We start from the raw sequence: 18,551 nt of genomic DNA on the forward strand, positions 1-18,551 counted from the left end.
CACATCACTCTGAACACACCATCCTCACTGTCAAATATGGTGGTGGCAGCATCAGGCTCTGGGGGTGCTTCTCTTCAGCAGGGACAGGGAAGCTGGTCAGAGTTGATGGGAAGATGGATGGAGCCAAATACAGGGCAATCTTGGAAGAAAACCTCTTGGAGTCTGCAAAAGACTTGAGACTGGGGCGGAGGTTCACCTTCCAGCAGGACGACGACCCTAAACATAAAGCCAGGGCAACAATGCAATGGTTCAAAATAAAACATATCCATGTGTTAGACTGGCCCAGTCAAAGTCCAGATCTAAATCCAATCGAGATTCTGTGGCAAGATCTGAAAACTGCTGTTCACAAACGCTGTCCATCTAATCTGACTGAGCTGGAGCTGTTTTGCAGAGAAGAATGGGCAAGAAGTTCAGTCTCTAGATGTGCAAAGCTGGTAGAGACACACCCTAAAAGACTGGCAGCTGTAACTGCAGCAAAAGGTGGTTCTACAAAGTATTGACTCAAGGGTCTGAATACATGTTTGGAATCATGTATGATTTTCGTTCCACTTCTCACGTGTACACCACTTTGTGTTGGTCTTTCATATGGAATTCCAATAAAATTGATTCATGTTTGTGGCTGTAATGTGACAAAATGTGGAAAAGTTCAAGGGGGCCAAATACTTTTGCAAGCCACTGTATTCTTATATACTGTAGTTGTATAGGGGCACAATCTATGGTGAAAGTCTCTCTGGCTGTGACAGATGTTTTAAAAGAGGAATTTCAGGCTGCTCATGTAAACATGAAAAGTGATGTGGATTACCTGATTGTCTGGGAAGATTTGTTGTATGTATAATCTCCATCAATAATACAGTAGCAAGTGTTTGTGATACATGTTTAAATATGTAATGAACACAGTATCCATGTGCAGAAAGTTAAAAAATTAAGAAACAACAGGTACTTACTGAGTACAGTTAGTAGGTTTATTTATGTTTTTTAAAAAAATAAATTATATAAACAAAATAAATATTTTTGTTTCACTGAATATGGTTTTCCATTCCAAAGTGTGACATGGCAATAGTACAGGGTTTAAATGGAAGATACATTTTTGGACATTCAAATCCACAATTTCTGAGACCTGCGATTGAAGTCAAGATTGGCTTTTTTAATATTTAGGCAAAATCCTTTACTTCAAAATGTGTCAATATAACTTTAAAAAAACAAAACGGGATTATTTTTTTCATTACCAAGAGAAAACTGAAAAGGACATGCAGTTAAATCCTTTGACCTTTTCCAGGCAGGTTTTGGAAGAACATTTTGTGTTGTCAGTTGACAGTTTGTAGATACACGTTTAATATGTTGTTTTCCCCTTTAGTTTGTATTAACACAAAACATATACACTCCACCTTAAAAAACAGTTGAATAACACAATTTGAAATGCAAATGACACCATTAAAATAAATACACATTGTCTATTAGCTAATTTTTAAAAGCAGCAATTGTTTAAAAGGTGGACAATTTGGAAAGAAGCATATCTTATTATATGGCAACAGTATCCACAGTTCTAAGTTTGGAAATGACTCAGATGTTATGACTATCATCTTCCAAATTACAGTTACTTAAAACAAAATAATGAAGATCTAAAAGCATTTATTAAAAATGCAAAAGCTGAAAACTGCATGATCATGCCAATTATCCTTAGAAAAAAATAATCTACAACAAAACTATTTGCAAAAAATATCTACTACCTGTAAAACGTTTCTGACTTTTACATGAATTAAAACCCTTTAAATACACTTTACTGACAAAATCACCAAAATGTTTCAGTGTGCATCAGCATGCTCTAAATCGTATCCTGTGAATCTGGTGCATCTGTTTCCTCAGAGATGGTGGCGTACACATGGTAAATGTCAGACTAGAAGATAAAGACAGTAATGTAAGAGTCCTTTAAGTCTGTGGCGATGATTAAGCCAAACAGAAAACATATTTAGTACCAGCTCTCACTTACATTTTCATTTTTCATCTGTTGCACGTTTAGGTTCTCCTCAACTGCAGGTAAGAAAATAACATTCAACAATTATTGCTTTCATTCAGCATTAAACACAAACACACACACACACACATTGCTCTTGTAAGTCCGTGTAGGTCAACTGACTGTCAGGTTTTTCTCTGAATTATTCTCTGAGGTGACTTGTTGTGATTTGATATGATGTAAAGAAAATTGAATTGAACTGAATCTTTAAGAATCCAGGGTCTGTCTAGGGTGCTGTTACTCTAGATCTAGATAATACATAGATGCAATTTTGCTACAGAGACATGACATATTCCACATTGGTCATACTCAGAGATAATACAAGAAATTATGTTTAACAAGTTTTGATGATGACACTGGTAGTGGGTGTAAAACCGAGTTGTTTTTTATTTTAATTTTGATGATTCTGAAGCGATCTAATGATATATTTGTTTATTTATTGACATTGCTTGATACGCTGAAGGCAAAATAAAATGGAAAATGCTATAATCGTGCTTCAATATGTGTCACCTGAACACTGAAAAATTGTTTTTCTAAGCACATGAAGTAAGTATTTCTCACCAGTTCTTTTGAGTATAAGAAGCCCCAGTACCAGTAGGATCATGCCCATAATTATTCCATTTCTTGTCACAGCTGCTGCCAAATTCCATAATGACTCTGTTTTGAAAGCCACAAACAAATTTCACTTGTAACTCAAACACAAGATACTTTGCTATCTGACAAAGTTGCAGCAGTAACCATGGACTGAGTGAAAGTATAAGTAATATTATGGAAGTCTACGCAGTGTCTCTTACCTTCGACTTTCCCTGTAGTATCATTCTTGTTTGAATCTGTTTGGAAAAGAAAATTGATTTGGGCCTGTTAGCTTTGTATGTAGAGGTGTATATTTGTGTTCAGTCACTTAAAGCTGCAACAGCATGGTTTCAATTCCTCAGGTTCTGTGCTTCTGCACATTCAGTTTGAAATAATATACAGTGGGTAAAATAACTATTGAACACCAATATTTGAAGGTCTTGAGAGAGCTCACTGGTTTTACCCACCATGAGATGCTTCTTGTGTGACACCTTACTAAACAAGACACTTTTTCTTTACACACCATCTCTGTTTGGTTTTCTAATTACTGATTAATTTCAGGCATCATGAATTTCCATGCCTTTTTACACCTCCCGTTTTTACCGCGTTCAGTACTTTTTCCCTGTGTCACTTCTCATAATTTAATTGAACTTAATTTATGGAATCTTTGGTTTGATGTTTTCCACGCGGGGCTTTAATGGGTCGTTATTGATGTCTGGCGAGAATTTCATTTTAGTAGCACCATTACAAATATATTTACTTAGAAAATTGGTGACATGTCTGACACTTATTTTACCCACTGTATATTTTCCATGTCTTAGATAATTTGAGTGGTTTTGCATCTTTTTTGGTATTTGCACAATCACTACAACATATAATTCTAAAACTAAAAACTGTGTTTTCTGTTTAGCAATGCAATCAACACTTCTGTCCTAATGTTGTCATCAGCTGGTCAGTTGACATTACACTGTTGTATTAGTTTTTATTTGGTATGCAATGGTAAACTAGTACTTATTAGGGAATGGAAACAATTATAATAATGAATATTAAACACACAAAAATATCTACAGATAAAATGTATCTGGTCATTTGCATCAATCAGGTTTATAATGAAGTGCCTGCAAAGTTAGTAACTTCCTTTCAACACCAGCTATAGCCCTGCTTACAAAGTACTGTTTTATTTAAGCTATTTAAGATGCTGAACATGGTGAATATTTACTGTTCCTACCAAACATCAGAATTTTAGAGTTAGAACTCAGATCATATTATTATGCTGAGAGTTTAATCAGACTCATTGTCTGCATGGTCAATAGGTCATTGTCGAATGTACTGTAATAAAACAGGGGCATTTCAAACTTTCATGACAATTTATTTTCCCATTATTTATGCACTCAATGACGTCTCACCTGTGGTGCTGTCTCCTGATGTTATATACTGAGTTGTTTTGACAGGAGTGTTCACACCAGTTGTAGGGTTTAGATTAACAGTAGCTAATCCTTTAAGACAGAAAAACATCAAATAAATATTATGTCACTACGACATTTTGCTGCTTTCTTTTCTGTATTAAAATTGAATTGAAGTTATGACATGCCAAAAGAAAAAAAATCACAAAAATATTTCCTGGTGTATTTCTGACATTGTTTTACTCTTTAGTCTTCAGAACATTCAGTTTGAAAAAGAAAAAAACTACATTTAAATTGAACGTCTTATTTTTTACAGTTCTTCCTTAAGTGTTATTGATGCACTCAATGACGTCTCACCTGTGGTGCTGTCTCCTGATGTTTTATACTGAGTTGTTTTGACAGGATTGTTCACACCATTTGTAGGGCTTTGATTAAGAGCAGCTATTCCTTTAAGATAGAAAAATATCAAATAAATATTATAATGCCACGTATTTTCTGTATTGACATTCTTGATTATTTATTTCCTTGCATTATTGAAAACAAGTATTTGGCATGAAGTGCTAAAAGAAAAGAAGAGTTTCTTGGTGTATGTCTGCCAACTTTTCTATAATTTAAAGGAGAAGTATGTTAAACATAGTATTGTAACAGCATTTGAACTGTTAGACATCGTTTCACTCTCCAGTCTTCAGAATATTTAGTTTGAAAAATAACATATAACACAAAAATTAAACGTCTCATCTTTCATTTGAGCAGATTTACTTTAATACAGAAAAAATATTTTCTAATTTTACCACGTGAGTAATTTATTTACCTGATAGTGAGTTCACTGAAGTGGTAGAAGTTAAAGTACTGGGTTTGTTGAGACTTGATTCTGTTCCATAAATGTTCAATAAAATGTTAAAGACATTTAAAAGAAGTGATGTGTGATGATGCTCTGGGTTGTTTGTTAAGTGTGTCCTACCTGTAAACATGATAGATGACGGTTTGTTGATCTTTGGTGATTCACTTTCCAGAATAGCTACAGTAAAAGGAAATTAATTTGAGTATAAATAAAGGTTTTGTTAATACTGCAATCAATTCAAAAGTGATTTAAATTTTTGAAAACACATTTACTATTTTATTAAATGTTAAATCTGTCCCAAAGGGAGTGTCAGACGAGGGACTATTTTTTACCTATACTGAAATATTTGGTAGTGTCTAGGCCTGGGTATCATCACTGATTTCTACAAGTGATCCGATTCTGATTAAACAAGGTCCCGATTCGATTTGATCCCCGATTCCAGTCGATTCGATTCAATTCAATTTTGAATCTGACAGTGAAAAATATTATAATTCTGATCATTTATCAGCAAATATTCATATTTTTATATCTATGTATTAAAACAAAATATTTTGTGTCAGGAAGGGTATCCAGTGTAAAAACCTTTACCCATTTCTACTGTAAGCATGTTATTATGCTGACAATATCATCAAAGCTCAAAGAGACTGCAAGTCTGGACGTACTCTTTTTCACATCAAAGCTCAGTTCTATTTATTTGCACTGAGGGTCCAAATAAACAAAGTGAAACGAAATGAAAACTTTGCGAGTAACAAACGCAGAACATTTTTAGAGAAAAATACTTTGAATGCTTTTATTTTAGTCATTTTCATCATTTTAATGTATTAAAGTAGCATCTGTGCTATAAAGTCTGTTTATCTTTGACTTACCTGTTAAGTTGTATCGATCACTGTGAGGAGAAAAAGACCTGGGTTCCCTTTTCAAAGTGTAATCACAGCTGGCATCTTTTTGTTGAACAAAATGTAGATGTCTCAAAAAATCATCAATTGAGACATAAAACTGGCAGAACCGCTGTTTGTTTTTTGTCTTGCTATTCTTCCCGACAGCTACTGTGAGGATTAAACGACTTGCTTCTCCAAAGTACAGATTACATCTTGTATCATCTTTCACAGATCCAGGCAGAGAGCAAACAAACCGAACATGTTCCCCATTAAAATGCTGCACACTCATCTGTGGTGTTTGACCTACATGAAGATTAATCAAGTCCCATTAATATACAAGAATATTGTATGTTTTACCAGCACAACAATAACAATACTGGTGTTCATAAAAGCTGAACTGCAACACATTTTGTAATTAACTGTAACTGGTCATGTTTAGATTCCTGCGTGCTGTCTTTGGTGGTGTAAGAAAATATGTAAGAACAACACTCCTAAAAAAGTTTTGTGAAAGAAAACATGAAGGTTTATAAAGATAATAACGTCTAACACACTGTATGATAACTTATCCAGTCACAGGAAGAGCAGTCTCTCACTTTGTATGGTGATGGAGGATGGTTCACTGTCAGCAGATGTTGAATTAAGGTCTCCAGTGTAAAAACATCTCACTTTAACTTCAGCAGGTGAACTGTGATTTGACATTAACAGCAGTTCTGTTGCAGTGAAATTCTGCAGGCATGAGAAGGCTTTGGAAGTACTTTTGCTCACCGTGTAGAAAAAACACTGATGAACTGAAACAGATGTTGGTGCCTGACAGTGTAACGTGACCGAGTCCGTCTCTGAGATCACCTCTGTGTTCACTGTCAGTGTTGGTGGAAGAAGAGCTGAAAAATTAGAGGTAAAGAAAATTTTGATCTAATAGGTAATTTTTGGTTTAAGTAAAGAACAAATATGCAGTCAAAGAAAAATCTGAACACTGGAACATCAGGAACTCACCTTGTGCTTGAATCTCATGAACAAAAGCTGTTGGAAAGAAAATTTGTTAACAACATACTAAATGCACGTATTAATAACCGTTATTATAATTATGTATTAATGGCTCATTAATACAAACAAACTGTCTTTTCAAGATCACAGGAATTTGTCCTGCTGAGAAAGTTTTAGTTTGGGACTCCTCACATGAGTTTATTGATTAAAAATAAAAAAAAATAGAAGCACCACAAAGTTACAAAAGTTGCTGTAAGAACACAACGTAAAATCCACAACCATGAAAAATGTAAAACCTACAGATTTAGCATCTTCAATCGAAAAGCTACAAGAGGTTTAACTTACACATGAGGATGACTGACAGAAGGTGTCCAGCCATGATGAAGAGGATTACTGTGACTGTGCAGAACACATGTGAAAGTCTGACTTTGTAAAGGCTGATGTTCCAGTTTAAGGAACGTCACAGGAAAACCACAGGAACCACTTTAACACAAGCAGAGCAAAAAGCCATGAACGACCCTCTGATACTACTTATACTGCAGTGGAACCAGGACTTCAACTTCCTGTTCTGTGGCAAAGTCACATTTTACCTGCTCTCAGCAGATTTGACTGGTGATTCTACATTTTCCATTTCTATGATGTGATGATCCCTGAAAATAAATATGCGACCAACCATTAACATGGGTCACAAGATGGCTGGTGAAAAGGGAAACTTGCTTCTTTGTGTTTAAATAACAAGTTAGCTTAGAATTTGTGTGTATGTGTGTGTGTGTGTGTGTGTGTGTTATATAATAAAATACACTAACAATAAATATACTCATTAAAAATAGTCCCCAACAAACAGTACCAATATTTATATATTATAAAACAAATATCTATTTCCATTATTGTTTCAGCAAAAGAAACAACCTTCATTTGTCACATACACAATCATACAGAGGACAACATGTAGTGAAATGCTTGTGTACGAGCTGCGGACATAGTTGTGCCATTCCAGGGCTTGGTTTTAGCATGGGGGGTCTAGCCAGGACCCTTACTGGATACCAGGTGGGAATAAAACTTGAGCCTCCTGCTCCAAGAGTGTGTAGTCTTACTACTATACTATCCAGCTGCATGCTTCTGTTCCTATTGTTTCTGTTGTAACAATATGAAAATAAAAATATGAAAATAATGACAATTCTTAGATAAAGGTAAAGATAAAGATAAAATAGAGATTGAAACTTTACTGGTAATTCTTGTACCTAAATAAAGTAAAATAAAATAGAAAACTACAGAGTCGTTGCATCAAGGTACCAAACTGTCTCAGAGACAACGTCACCCAAGACAAACGGAACACCTCATCACTCCTCCTTGGAGTGAATTTCCAGCCCTCAAAAGAGATTTTAATAATTGTAACAAGGAAAAACAAGACCTTGAAAACAGGATCACAAAAATGCAGGAGGAGAAAAGTCAACTGGAAGAGAAGAACAGTGAAATGCATTGCAAGCTCCAAGATATGGAGGAAAATAATGAAGGCTTGCGAGTAATGTTTGATGAAGCACTTGAAAGAAATACACAACTGGAGAAAGAGTTTAAAAAATGGAAAATCAAACATAGAGAAATGTTTTACGAGGTCTATGACACAGAAGAAAAATACATAGAGATGTAGTGCAAGCTCCAAGACAGAGAAGAGAAATGAAAGCCTCCAAGTGACGTCTGATGAAGCATTGAGAAGAAACACACGAATGCTTAAAGACAAGGAAGAACAGGAGGCAGGTCACCAACAGATGCAGTGCAAACTTGAAGACACAGAGGAAAAAATGGAAGCATTACAAGTAATGATTGATAAAGCGCACAAAGAAAATTCAGACCTGCTAAAAGAGAAGGAACAACTGGAAGAAACCCAAAGAGAGACGCAGCACATTCTCCAAGAGTTTGAAACACAAAATACAGAATTACAAGTATTTTACAATGAAGTGAAGGAAATAAAATTGAACTTGAGAAAATATGCAGAGATATAGAGTGACGAATCCACGAAGTGGTGACCAAAAACAGCCATTTACAAGCAAACACCAAAAAGCAGAAGCAGAAGCAACGGCAGGAGAAAAGTCATAAAGACATACAGTCTTCATTTCAATTACTACAGAAGAGACATGAAGAGTAACAAGCCACCCATCATAAAGAACAACAAAGAAACACATGCATGAGGCAAACAAAGAACTGGAAGAAAAACGTGAAGAAAAGCAGGAAACACTAAAAGAACGAGAGAAAAGGTTCAAGAAACTTGATGTGCAGCATGAAGCACTTTTCAGAGAGATGACAGAGTTCAGAACAAAAATCTACAGGAAATGAGAAAAGTCTGAGAAAGAAGAGAAAGCGGTTCGGGTTATTCTGGAAGAACGACTGTAATAATAATAATAATAATGGATTGCATTTATATAGCGCTTTTCGGGACCCCTCAAAGCGCTTTACAACACTATTCATTCACTCTCACATTCATACACTGGTGAAGGCAAGCTACAGTTGTAGCCACAGCTGCCCTGGGGCAGACTGACAGAAGTGAGGCTGCCATATCGCGCCATCGGCCCCTCTGGCCAACACCAGTGTGCTGCTTCTTCAGTTGAGCCTTGACAAGAATAGCCTCATCTTCCTCCAACAGGGGCAAATTATATAATAAAATATGTAAATAAATTCAGTGTGATTCAGAGCATTATTTAATTTGAATGTTGTTAAGATGTAAATCACCATTCAGCTTAAGAAAAGCTTCTTTACTTAAGAAAAGCTGGATAACTTAAACTGAGCTTTGTTTAACATGACTCCCTGTATTTAGATGAGGCAACAGGTTTGAGTTAGATAACAGAGTTCAAGAATAGTTCACCATAACTGAAACATAAAACTTAAGCAAAGTCTCACTTTCAAGATTCAAGAGAATCGTGCATTAGCGTTGAGTGATCCTTTTAGGGGTGTGACAAATGGAAAAAGTCTGAAAACTGGAAATGGATCAGTTAGAGCTACACATGTGTGAGGGGGCCTACATTTATGTTTAACTGCTAAGTCATTCAAATATCTAATCAGCCAATCGTATAACAGTTACAGTGGGGCAAAAAAGTATTTAGTCAGCCACCGATTGTGCAAGTTCCCCCACCTAAAATGATGACAGAGGTCAGTAATTTGCACCAGAGGTACACTTCAACTGTGAGAGACAGAATGTGAAAAAAAAAAAATCCATGAATCCACATGGTAGGATTTGTAAAGAATTTATTCGTAAATCAGGGTGGAAAATAAGTATTTGGTCAATAACAAAAATACAACTCAATACTTTGTAACATAACCTTTGTTGGCAATAACAGAGGTCAAACGTTTACTATAGGTCTTTACCAGGTTTGCACACACAGTAGCTGGTATTTTGGCCCATTCCTCCATGCAGATCTTGTCGAGAGCAGTGATGTTTTGGGGCTGTCGCCGAGCAACACGGACTTTCAACTCCCGCCACAGATTTTCTATGGGGTTGAGGTCTGGAGACTGGCTAGGCCACTCCAGGACTTTCAAATGCTTCTTACAGAGCCACTCCTTTGTTGCCCGGGCGGTGTGTTTTGGATCATTGTCATGTTGGAAGACCCAGCCTCGTTTCATCTTCAAAGTTCTCACTGATGGAAGGAGGTTTTGGCTCAAAATCTCACGATACATGGCCCCATTCATTCTGTCCTTAACACGGATCAGTCGTCCTGTCCCCTTGGCAGAAAAACAGCCCCATAGCATGATGTTTCCACCCCCATGCTTCACAGTAGGTATGGTGTTCTTGGGATGCAACTCAGTATTCTTCGTCCTCCAAACACGACGAGTTGAGTTTATACCAAAAAGTTCTACTTTGGTTTCATCTGACCACATGACATTCTCCCAATCCTCTGCTGTATCATCCATGTGCTCTCTGGCAAACTTCAGACGGGCCTGGACATGCACTGGCTTCAGCAGCGGGTGTTCCGCTGAAGCCAGTCTTGGCCATGGCAGAGTTTGGAGTCTGACTGTTTGAGGCTGTGGACAGGTGTCTTTTATACAGATGATGAGTTCAAACAGGTGCCATTCATACAGGTAACGAGTGGGGGACAGAAAAGCGTCTTACAGAAGACGTTACAGGTCTGTGAGAGCCAGAGATTTTCCATGTTTGAGGTGACCAAATACTTATTTGCCACCCTGATTTACGGTTAAATTCCTTACAAATCCTGCCATGTGAATTCATGGATTTTTTTTTCACATTCTGTCTCTCACAGTTGAAGTGTACCTCTGGTGCAAATTACTGACCTCTGTCATCATTTTAAGTGGGGGAACTTGCACAATCGGTGGCTGACTAAATACTTTTTTGCCCCACTGTATTCCAGGCATTTAGACATGTGTACATCATCTACACGATGAAACCGAGCATCAGAATCGGTCAGACAGGCTGAGGAAGTAGACTGGTACTTGCATCGTCATTCATTTCTGACCACGTCCATCTCTTTATCACCACAGTGTAGTGGTCTTCAGATGGCTGCTTCAATCAGGATAATGTGCCTTGACACGAAGCGTAAACCATCTCCAACTGATATCCAACTTCTGTGTCTTCATGTCAATATGGACCAGAATCTCTAAGAAATGTTTCCAGCACCTTGTTGAATTTGCGCCACGAGGATCTAAGCTAGGGTAAAGAAGCACAGGATTTGGAAACACACACACACACACACACACACACACACACACACACACACACACACACACACACACACACACACACACACACACACACACAGAAAACTCTCACTTGTTAGTGTTTGTCAGTTTACACTTATACTTCTAATATTGTTCGTTAATACAAAGGAAAAATAATAATAATAAAAGCACTTGTTGGAATTCAGATAATTCCTAGCAAACGTTTGAGGAGGGATGAGGGACAACGTTTAAAAAACAAGATTTTTTATTATATAACTTTAAACCAGTTTATTATAAAACCATCAATAAAAGCACAATTATTATTTTTTAAAAACACAGGCAAATAAAAGCTAATGAAACATCTTTTTTAAAAAAGGTAGAAACAACATAACATTTTTCCAAAATATTCCTTGGTCATGATGTTTGTAAAGGAAGGTCCAACTTCACTCCATGATGGTGACCTTTGGTGCCTTTACAAGTCATCAACACACGGGAGCCAAAAAGTCTGTTGAGAAAATAATTTTTAAAAAGTCAAAATGAGAACAATAAGCAGTTTTTCCAGCAGGAGATCAATGACACACTGGTAAGATAGGCTTGCTCTCACCGTGTTAGAGCAGGCACTAACAAACGTCATGAATCTGGGGTTGAACTGGAGCGCACTGATGGGTCCTGGATGCTTCCCATCCAGCACGGCCACTTTCATTCCACTCTCTGTGCTCCAAACGTGAACTCTCCCGTCTTCTGAGCCTGGAAAAACCAGAGTGTTAACAGGAAGCTTAAAGGAAAAGGCTCAAATCTAAAGTTTGAGGGGTTTTTTTTAGCTTACCAATCATGACAAACTGCGAGTCAGGTGTGAAGCAGGCCTCCAGTGAGATGCCTTTACTGTTGTTGTAGCCCTTAAAATGAGGAAAGACAGGGATGGCTTCAGCATGTAATCTGAAAATAATTATATTAACATAAAAACAGATGCAATTCCGTATTTTTGTTCCAATATGTCTCTTACGGAAAAAGTGTGCAGAACAGATCCATTGAAAGCATTCAAGACTCCAATAATCCCTTTATTTGTAGATATGAGGATCTGCTTCCCATCACTACTGAATTTGAGTCCAGTCCAGTCACAAACGCGATTAAACCTCGTTTCAAAACAGGCAAACGGGCCCTTCAACGGGAAGATTTTCAGATAATTAAGAATTTCATTTAAGGCTTTTGGAAAGAATGCATGTGAACACAAACAGAAAACCCTTAATGGACTCAGCTGTACCTTGTCAAAAGCACGAAAGTCATAGAGTTTAACTGTCTTTGAATCCACTCCTGCAGCAAATATCAGCCCATCGGGGTCAAACGAACACAGAGGTGTCCCCAGTGGATTTATCAAACCCTGAAAATCAGAGAGATTGTGCAACATAAACTGGTAACTTTCAAGAAATATGCAAAAGAATCCTCAATAATGACCACTTTCTGCATCACATGTTTTCATATTTATGTGTTTATTTCCATTTGGTGTTTATTTACTCCTTATATTTTTGCAAGGTTATGTTTCTGGTATTACCCATAGATTTATTATGTCTGAGCAGATCCAAGAGAGATTTGGAGACCTCTGGTGGTCAAGACTACTCAGGGACTACTAATCAACAGCACTTTAATAGGCAGTATTTTGTGTCACAATATAAAGCACACTATTCTATTACTGTAGCTGTTATTACACATTTGTAAATGTGTACAAATGGCAGAAGAAATGGAACTTTTCAATCAAGTGACAAACTACTTACTTGAGAGTTTTGACAGTGGAGGTCCCAGATCCGGATAGTCTTGTCCAGTGACCCAGAGATAAATGTGTTATCCACCGGAGACATGGAGAGAGCAGTAACCCTGAAACCCAAACAAACTGGTTTTAACTGATCAGGATTGAGCTAATGTTTTATTGAATGTAAAATTACTTTAAGGAAAGACAGACAGGAACAAGCTTTTCAGGTATGCACACTATATGCACATCCACAATGAGAATCTGAATTCCTCTGCAATCCAAAAGTGCTCTGTTGGACTGAAATCTGTGACTCTGGAGGCCATTTGAGTGCAACGCTTTGTTTCATCCAAATTTTGATCCTAACATCTCAAACTTACAGGAGAAATTGAGAATCATTCAATCAGGCAACGTTTTTCTTCTGTTGTCTAATTGTAGCGATATAAACCGTAACTACTGTTTATTGTTCTTAGCAGACAGGAGTGGCACCCAGTGTGATCTTGTGCTGCTTTAGCACATCTGCTACAGAAATGTCTGGAGAGCATTCAGAGATGCTCTATTGCATAACTTGGTTATAACGAGTGGTTATTTGAGTTACTATTTCTCTCCTTTCAGATCAAAGCAGTCTGACTATTCTCCTCTGTCACCAACGAGGAATTTTCACCCAGAGAAATGCTGCTTACTGGAATTTTTTGCTTTTTCAGATCATTTTCTGTAAATCTTGGAGTTGGTTGTGTGGGAACATCCCAGCAGATCAGCAGTATCAGAAGTACTCAGACCAGCCCGTTTGGCACCAGCAACCACGCCACATTAAAGTCACTGAAATTACCTTTGTTCCCCATCCTGATGCTCAGTTTGAAATTCAGCACATCACCTTCACCATGCCTAAATGTATTGAGTTGCTGCCATGACACTGGCTGATTAGATATTTCCACTAAAATCCAGTTCAACAGGTTTAGCTAATAAAGTCACCATTGAGTGTATATTTCTGTATTTTTATGAGCACACTGGAGAAAGCTCCAGAAAGGTAGAAAATGAGAATTCCACTCAACTACATTTTATTCTATTTAGTCTGGTTACAGTAAATAAAAGCATGTCCATTTACTTAGTAGGCATATAGGGTGCATACTATATAACTGTCTGCTTTCACTGAATACCAGTCTACATGTTTACAGTTGTGGTTGATTAAGGTTGTGTGTTTGCTTTACGCACCTCTTAGTGTGACCTGGGAAATATCGGATGTACTTGTTGTCAGTGAGCGAAAGGTATCTGATGGTATCTGAAAAATATCCCAAAATATATTTCATTTTCCAAAATGGACCACTAACTGTATTCGCATTGCTGTGCATGGCGTCAAGTGTTTACCATCCAGTTTGTTGGAGCTGTAGATCACTGTATTTGTGTCTCCATGCGTGTAGCGGATGAGGTCTACTCCATACTTTTTGCTGAAGAGGTTGCTTTTGCACCTGAGAAAAGCACAAGGACACCATAAGAACACAATGCAGTCACATTAAGGATCTTATTTATCATATACAGTATACTGTCTACAGTGGCTGCCACTTACTTTCCATCTCGCATGTCATACAGCAGTATGCGGTCATCGTCGCTGCTTGTTATCACATTTTCACCATTTGGGCTGTAGTCCACGCAGTTGACCTTCTCTTCGTTTTTCCGATGAGTCCTGGCCACTCTGAAACATCGTAATACACCGTCTGTGATCTTCATAGCTGCAGGCTTTTACCAAGAAAGCATACGTTAGGAGAAAAAACACTCCATCAGCTTCCTGTCTGAGATTTAATGAAGCCTGGTAATTATTTCGGTTTGGTTGAGCTATGCGCATCTGCTGTCCATTAGATCACTAAGGTGCTTGTATTTGCATTATGGCAACAAAAATCCACAGCAGACAACATGCAACTTTGTAACAACCGGAAATTATGATCGACTTAGTTTTATTCATCTACCAGGCGGGCGGTGCTTGCCAGAAGCTATAATATTTTGCAGTTGTGACCTGGCGGGCCGTGTAAGCGTAGTTAACAAATACACCCGTTGAGAGAAAGGCGGAAATTACCGGAATGCTTTTTTACATTTACGCAGTGTGTATTTGTTATGTTTAAGAGCATTTAAACGGATAGTTATATCGTTTGTCGTTTGGTTTTATCTATATAGTGTCTAATATGTCAGAATTATTTTAATTTGAATGAATGGATGAAATTATGCTTTTATTCTGAAAGGCTTGGCCCGGAACTTCTTTAATAACTTCAGAGTTCATGCTTGTGTTTTGAAGCTCGTGTGCGCCGTCTGGTCTGTGAGGTTCACTCAGTGCCGTGATGAACAGCTGTGGGAGACTAGCGCGTGTGTTTGACCGGCGCTCCGGCCTGGATGTGCTCTTCTGTCTGGCCAAACCCCGGACAACCTGCCGCCAGTGTCCGCAGACAACACCGCCCCTCGCCCGGGGTCAGAGCACCGCTGCCAACCACACTCCAGGCTCCGACGCAGATGACAAACCCCGTGTTAGAGCCGTTGACCTGGCCCGTAAGATCCGAGGAGAGAAGTCGAAGACCCGAGAGACAGCGCCTCCCATGTCTGCCCAGCAGAGGAGGGTGATGGAGCTGAAACGGTTCAGTGTACAGTTACAAAATGTGCACCCCAACGTGCTCGCCAAACACCTCCACAGAAGCGTGCTGTACCAGGACAAGGATGTAGTGATCGTCAACAAACCCTACGGCATCCCTGTGGCAGGTAAACCAACACTGGGCTGTCTTCTTTAATCTGATTACACTGACAAGAAGTTTGAAAAAGTTTTTATTTTCAGTTTGAAATAAAAATAAAAATCAACTCATTGTAATGTTAAGAAAAAAAAAAACAATATGAGATCTTTGTAACATGGTGTTTTACAATGGACATGGTCAGCAGCAATATTCAGGTAGACTGTGGTGTTTAAACGATGGTACTAAAGGGCACAGAGTGTGCCAAGAAAACATCGTCTGACATCATCCATTTGTACTGTTCTGTGTGAACCCGAAAGATGATTGGGAAACTTTATAAAATACTCAAACCTGCCTGTCTGACACCAAGAGCCATGCCACATTTAGTCTTTTAAATCACCTTTCTTTCCCATTCTGATCATGGCTCTGAATTATTGACCATTATTGATGCCTGCATGCTAAATTAATGTGATTATCTAATTAGATATTTGTATTAATGAACAGTTAAACATGTGTATGAAAAATTATGTGGTGAGACTATATTTTATTGTTGTACATATTAAGGTGTTCTTAAACAGGCTCAGTATTGTTGTTATTATTATTATTATTGTTGTTGTTATTGTTAGGAGACATGCAGTATCATTACTGAGAACAGCTGGAATGACCATAAAAATGTCAGCTATCACACTGAAGCTGGGATGTCTAACTGGCACCACAAATGTAATGTTGCTGCTGTCTCCCAGATGACTCCGACGTCACATCCATCACCTCTGTGCTTCCTGTTCTCTCAAAAATGATGGATGGGATGAAGATCAAGTCTGATTCTCAGCTCATTCCCTGTCTGGGTCTAGAAAAGGACTCAACGGGAACTCTCCTGCTGGCCAGGAGGGATGAAGTGGTGGAGCACGTACTCGCTCTGAATAGAAATAACAAAGTGGAGAGGAAGTACTGGTGAGTAGGGGAAACTGATAAGGATTAATTAAATAATGTACATGCTAATACTCCCACTGCATGTTAGTTATGTTGTTCCTTTTCAGGGTTATCACGGTTGGTGTTCCTGTGCCATCTGAAGGTCTGATTGATATTCCCATCATAGAGAGAGAGGTCACAGGTCCTCAGCCACACTACAAGGTGCCTCTTATTCTGTATGATCATTGCTTTAAACATCCTTGTATGTACGGCTTTTAGCTTAGTAGTTAGTATGTTTATTACACATTAAATTAGTTTGGGTTTGTTGTCCAGAGCATTTGAGTAAATTACTAGTTATTGTTTAAATAATGGTTTGCATTTTCCAGTCTCATAACAACTTCTTTGATTTCAGATGGCTCTGAGTCCTCTTTACAGACTGAACGATGAAGGTGATGGTGTAACCAAAGTCCGAAGTCATCGCCAAGCTCATCCAGCATTGACGAAGTACAGAGTCCTGGACAGCAGCAGTGGTTGCAGCCTTGTGGAACTCCAGCCTTTTACAGGTAACAGTGCACATGTGAACAAAAGGAAATCATCCCAAAAACCTGCCTGGGCACATGTTCGGTATTTTTCTGCTTCATTGTGTTCACAGGAGTGAAGCACCAGATGAGGGTTCATATGGCCTTTGCTCTCGGGTGTCCCATTCTTGGTGACCACAAATATTCCCACTGGAGCAAACTGGCACCACAGGTAAGATGTTTACAGTCTCTTTTTTAACATGTATAAGAGTTTGATTTCTATTTTGTCACAAATGATGACTAAATAATACATTTCCTTCCACAGAAATTACCAGAACGTGTGTTGGGAAAACTTGGGATTGAACAGAGCAAGGTTCGGCACCTCCCCCTTCATTTACATGCACGACAGCTGACGCTGCCAGGAAGCAGCCAAGCTGACGTCAACGTGTCCTGCCCGCTACCGAAATACTTCACCCAAACACTGGGCCGACTGCATATAACTCTCCCAGATGAAAAACGAACGTGATCATCTCCTTGCTTTGTTCAGCGTTTAACAGTCCAACCCTGTTAAATGTAATTTAAATGTGGAATAGAACATCAGGATGTGTAACTACAGCGCCGATACGTGTGATAGTGGACAGATGTGGAACAGAATGTGTTAATTATTAAAAACTGATGCTATGGAACTGAATAAGAACCATTCAAATGCGTCATTATTAAAAAGACCCACAGCTCACTTTTTCTTTTTAGAAGACAGTAATCATTATGTTTCAGCTTGACATGACTTACTACAAAGATTCCATCTGCATATATTGTTTAATAACCTACTATACACACATACATGAAGGAATACGTTGGCAAAAATCCTTGATGGGTGTTTCAGATGTTAGTTTTATCCTGAGAAAAATCTGAATGACTACAATATACAGATATAGGTGACAAATTAAAGGGAAAAAAATCCAACAGTATATGGTGTCTCAGTTATGCTGAGGGAGTACGTCTCAGCTCACATTAATCCTATGTTAAAATGCTTCAGTTTTGACACGAGTGGCATCTCCCAGGATGCAGGAAGGGGTTGAAATACTTGAGCTATGAAATTATGAATCAGGCTATGACCTCTGGAGTCACCGGATCTTAAACAAAAAGTGCCCTGCGGGGGAGTTTGGGCCAACATGGCCACTACCATGGTTAAAATACCCATTTAGAGGATATCTTCTAGATAAAGAAAAATTGTGTCCTTCACTACAGCTGAGTTAAAGAGGCAGCACAGGCAACCAAGTTACTGAAACACACTGGTTTTGCCTTCAATTTGTCACCGATCTGTAG

The 18,551-nt window shown here is 38.2% G+C and overlaps 3 protein-coding genes across 3 annotated transcripts; 1 reads left to right on the forward strand and 2 right to left on the reverse strand.

Moving 5' to 3' along the window:
* Positions 1 to 963: 963 nt before the first annotated feature.
* Positions 964 to 5,001, reverse strand: LOC101485037 (uncharacterized). Its single transcript, XM_076884464.1, has 6 exons — positions 4,949 to 5,001; positions 4,799 to 4,858; positions 2,806 to 2,841; positions 2,573 to 2,668; positions 1,988 to 2,028; positions 964 to 1,894 (listed from the first exon to the last, which is right to left on the reverse strand). The coding sequence occupies exons 1-6, from the start codon at positions 4,956 to 4,958 to the stop codon at positions 1,823 to 1,825; spliced, it is 315 nt and encodes a 104-aa protein (XP_076740579.1). The 5' UTR covers positions 4,959 to 5,001; the 3' UTR covers positions 964 to 1,822.
* Positions 5,002 to 11,622: 6,621 nt separating this feature from the next.
* LOC101468274 (WD repeat-containing protein 82) lies at positions 11,623 to 15,022 on the reverse strand. Its single transcript, XM_012917458.2, has 9 exons — positions 14,658 to 15,022; positions 14,459 to 14,559; positions 14,306 to 14,372; positions 13,122 to 13,221; positions 12,614 to 12,730; positions 12,356 to 12,511; positions 12,179 to 12,248; positions 11,957 to 12,099; positions 11,623 to 11,857 (listed from the first exon to the last, which is right to left on the reverse strand). The coding sequence occupies exons 1-9, from the start codon at positions 14,816 to 14,818 to the stop codon at positions 11,825 to 11,827; spliced, it is 948 nt and encodes a 315-aa protein (XP_012772912.1). The 5' UTR covers positions 14,819 to 15,022; the 3' UTR covers positions 11,623 to 11,824.
* A 216-nt stretch (positions 15,023 to 15,238) lies between these two features.
* rpusd4 (RNA pseudouridine synthase D4) lies at positions 15,239 to 17,922 on the forward strand. Its single transcript, XM_004544739.5, has 6 exons — positions 15,239 to 15,832; positions 16,542 to 16,749; positions 16,836 to 16,929; positions 17,120 to 17,270; positions 17,360 to 17,457; positions 17,551 to 17,922. The coding sequence occupies exons 1-6, from the start codon at positions 15,421 to 15,423 to the stop codon at positions 17,749 to 17,751; spliced, it is 1,164 nt and encodes a 387-aa protein (XP_004544796.3). The 5' UTR covers positions 15,239 to 15,420; the 3' UTR covers positions 17,752 to 17,922.
* Positions 17,923 to 18,551: the final 629 nt, after the last annotated feature.

This window comes from Maylandia zebra, linkage group LG5, assembly GCF_041146795.1.
Source record: "Maylandia zebra isolate NMK-2024a linkage group LG5, Mzebra_GT3a, whole genome shotgun sequence".
In the NCBI taxonomy this organism is placed as follows: domain Eukaryota; kingdom Metazoa; phylum Chordata; class Actinopteri; order Cichliformes; family Cichlidae; genus Maylandia; species Maylandia zebra.

What these genes read in the sequence shown, in the direction of transcription:
- rpusd4 (XM_004544739.5), top strand. Translation starts at nt 15,421, where the DNA reads ATGAACAGCTGTGGGAGACTAGCGCGTGTGTTTGACCGGCGCTCCGGC. An exon ending in CTACGGCATCCCTGTGGCAG is followed by an intron (nt 15,833 to 16,541) that starts GTAAACCAACAC and finishes GCTGTCTCCCAG; the next exon opens with ATGACTCCGACGTCACATCC. An exon ending in GGAGCAAACTGGCACCACAG is followed by an intron (nt 17,458 to 17,550) that starts GTAAGATGTTTA and finishes TTCCTTCCACAG; the next exon opens with AAATTACCAGAACGTGTGTT.
- LOC101485037 (XM_076884464.1), bottom strand. An exon ending in TTCAGTGAACTCACTATCAG is followed by an intron (nt 2,842 to 4,798) that starts GTAAATAAATTA and finishes TTTTCCAAACAG; the next exon opens with ATTCAAACAAGAATGATACT. An exon ending in TACTACAGGGAAAGTCGAAG is followed by an intron (nt 2,669 to 2,805) that starts GTAAGAGACACT and finishes CTTTCAAAACAG; the next exon opens with AGTCATTATGGAATTTGGCA.
- LOC101468274 (XM_012917458.2), bottom strand. Translation starts at nt 14,818, where the DNA reads ATGAAGATCACAGACGGTGTATTACGATGTTTCAGAGTGGCCAGGACT. An exon ending in TCCACTGTCAAAACTCTCAA is followed by an intron (nt 12,731 to 13,121) that starts GTAAGTAGTTTG and finishes TCTGATTTTCAG; the next exon opens with GGTTTGATAAATCCACTGGG. An exon ending in CTCGCAGTTTGTCATGATTG is followed by an intron (nt 12,100 to 12,178) that starts GTAAGCTAAAAA and finishes TGGTTTTTCCAG; the next exon opens with GCTCAGAAGACGGGAGAGTT.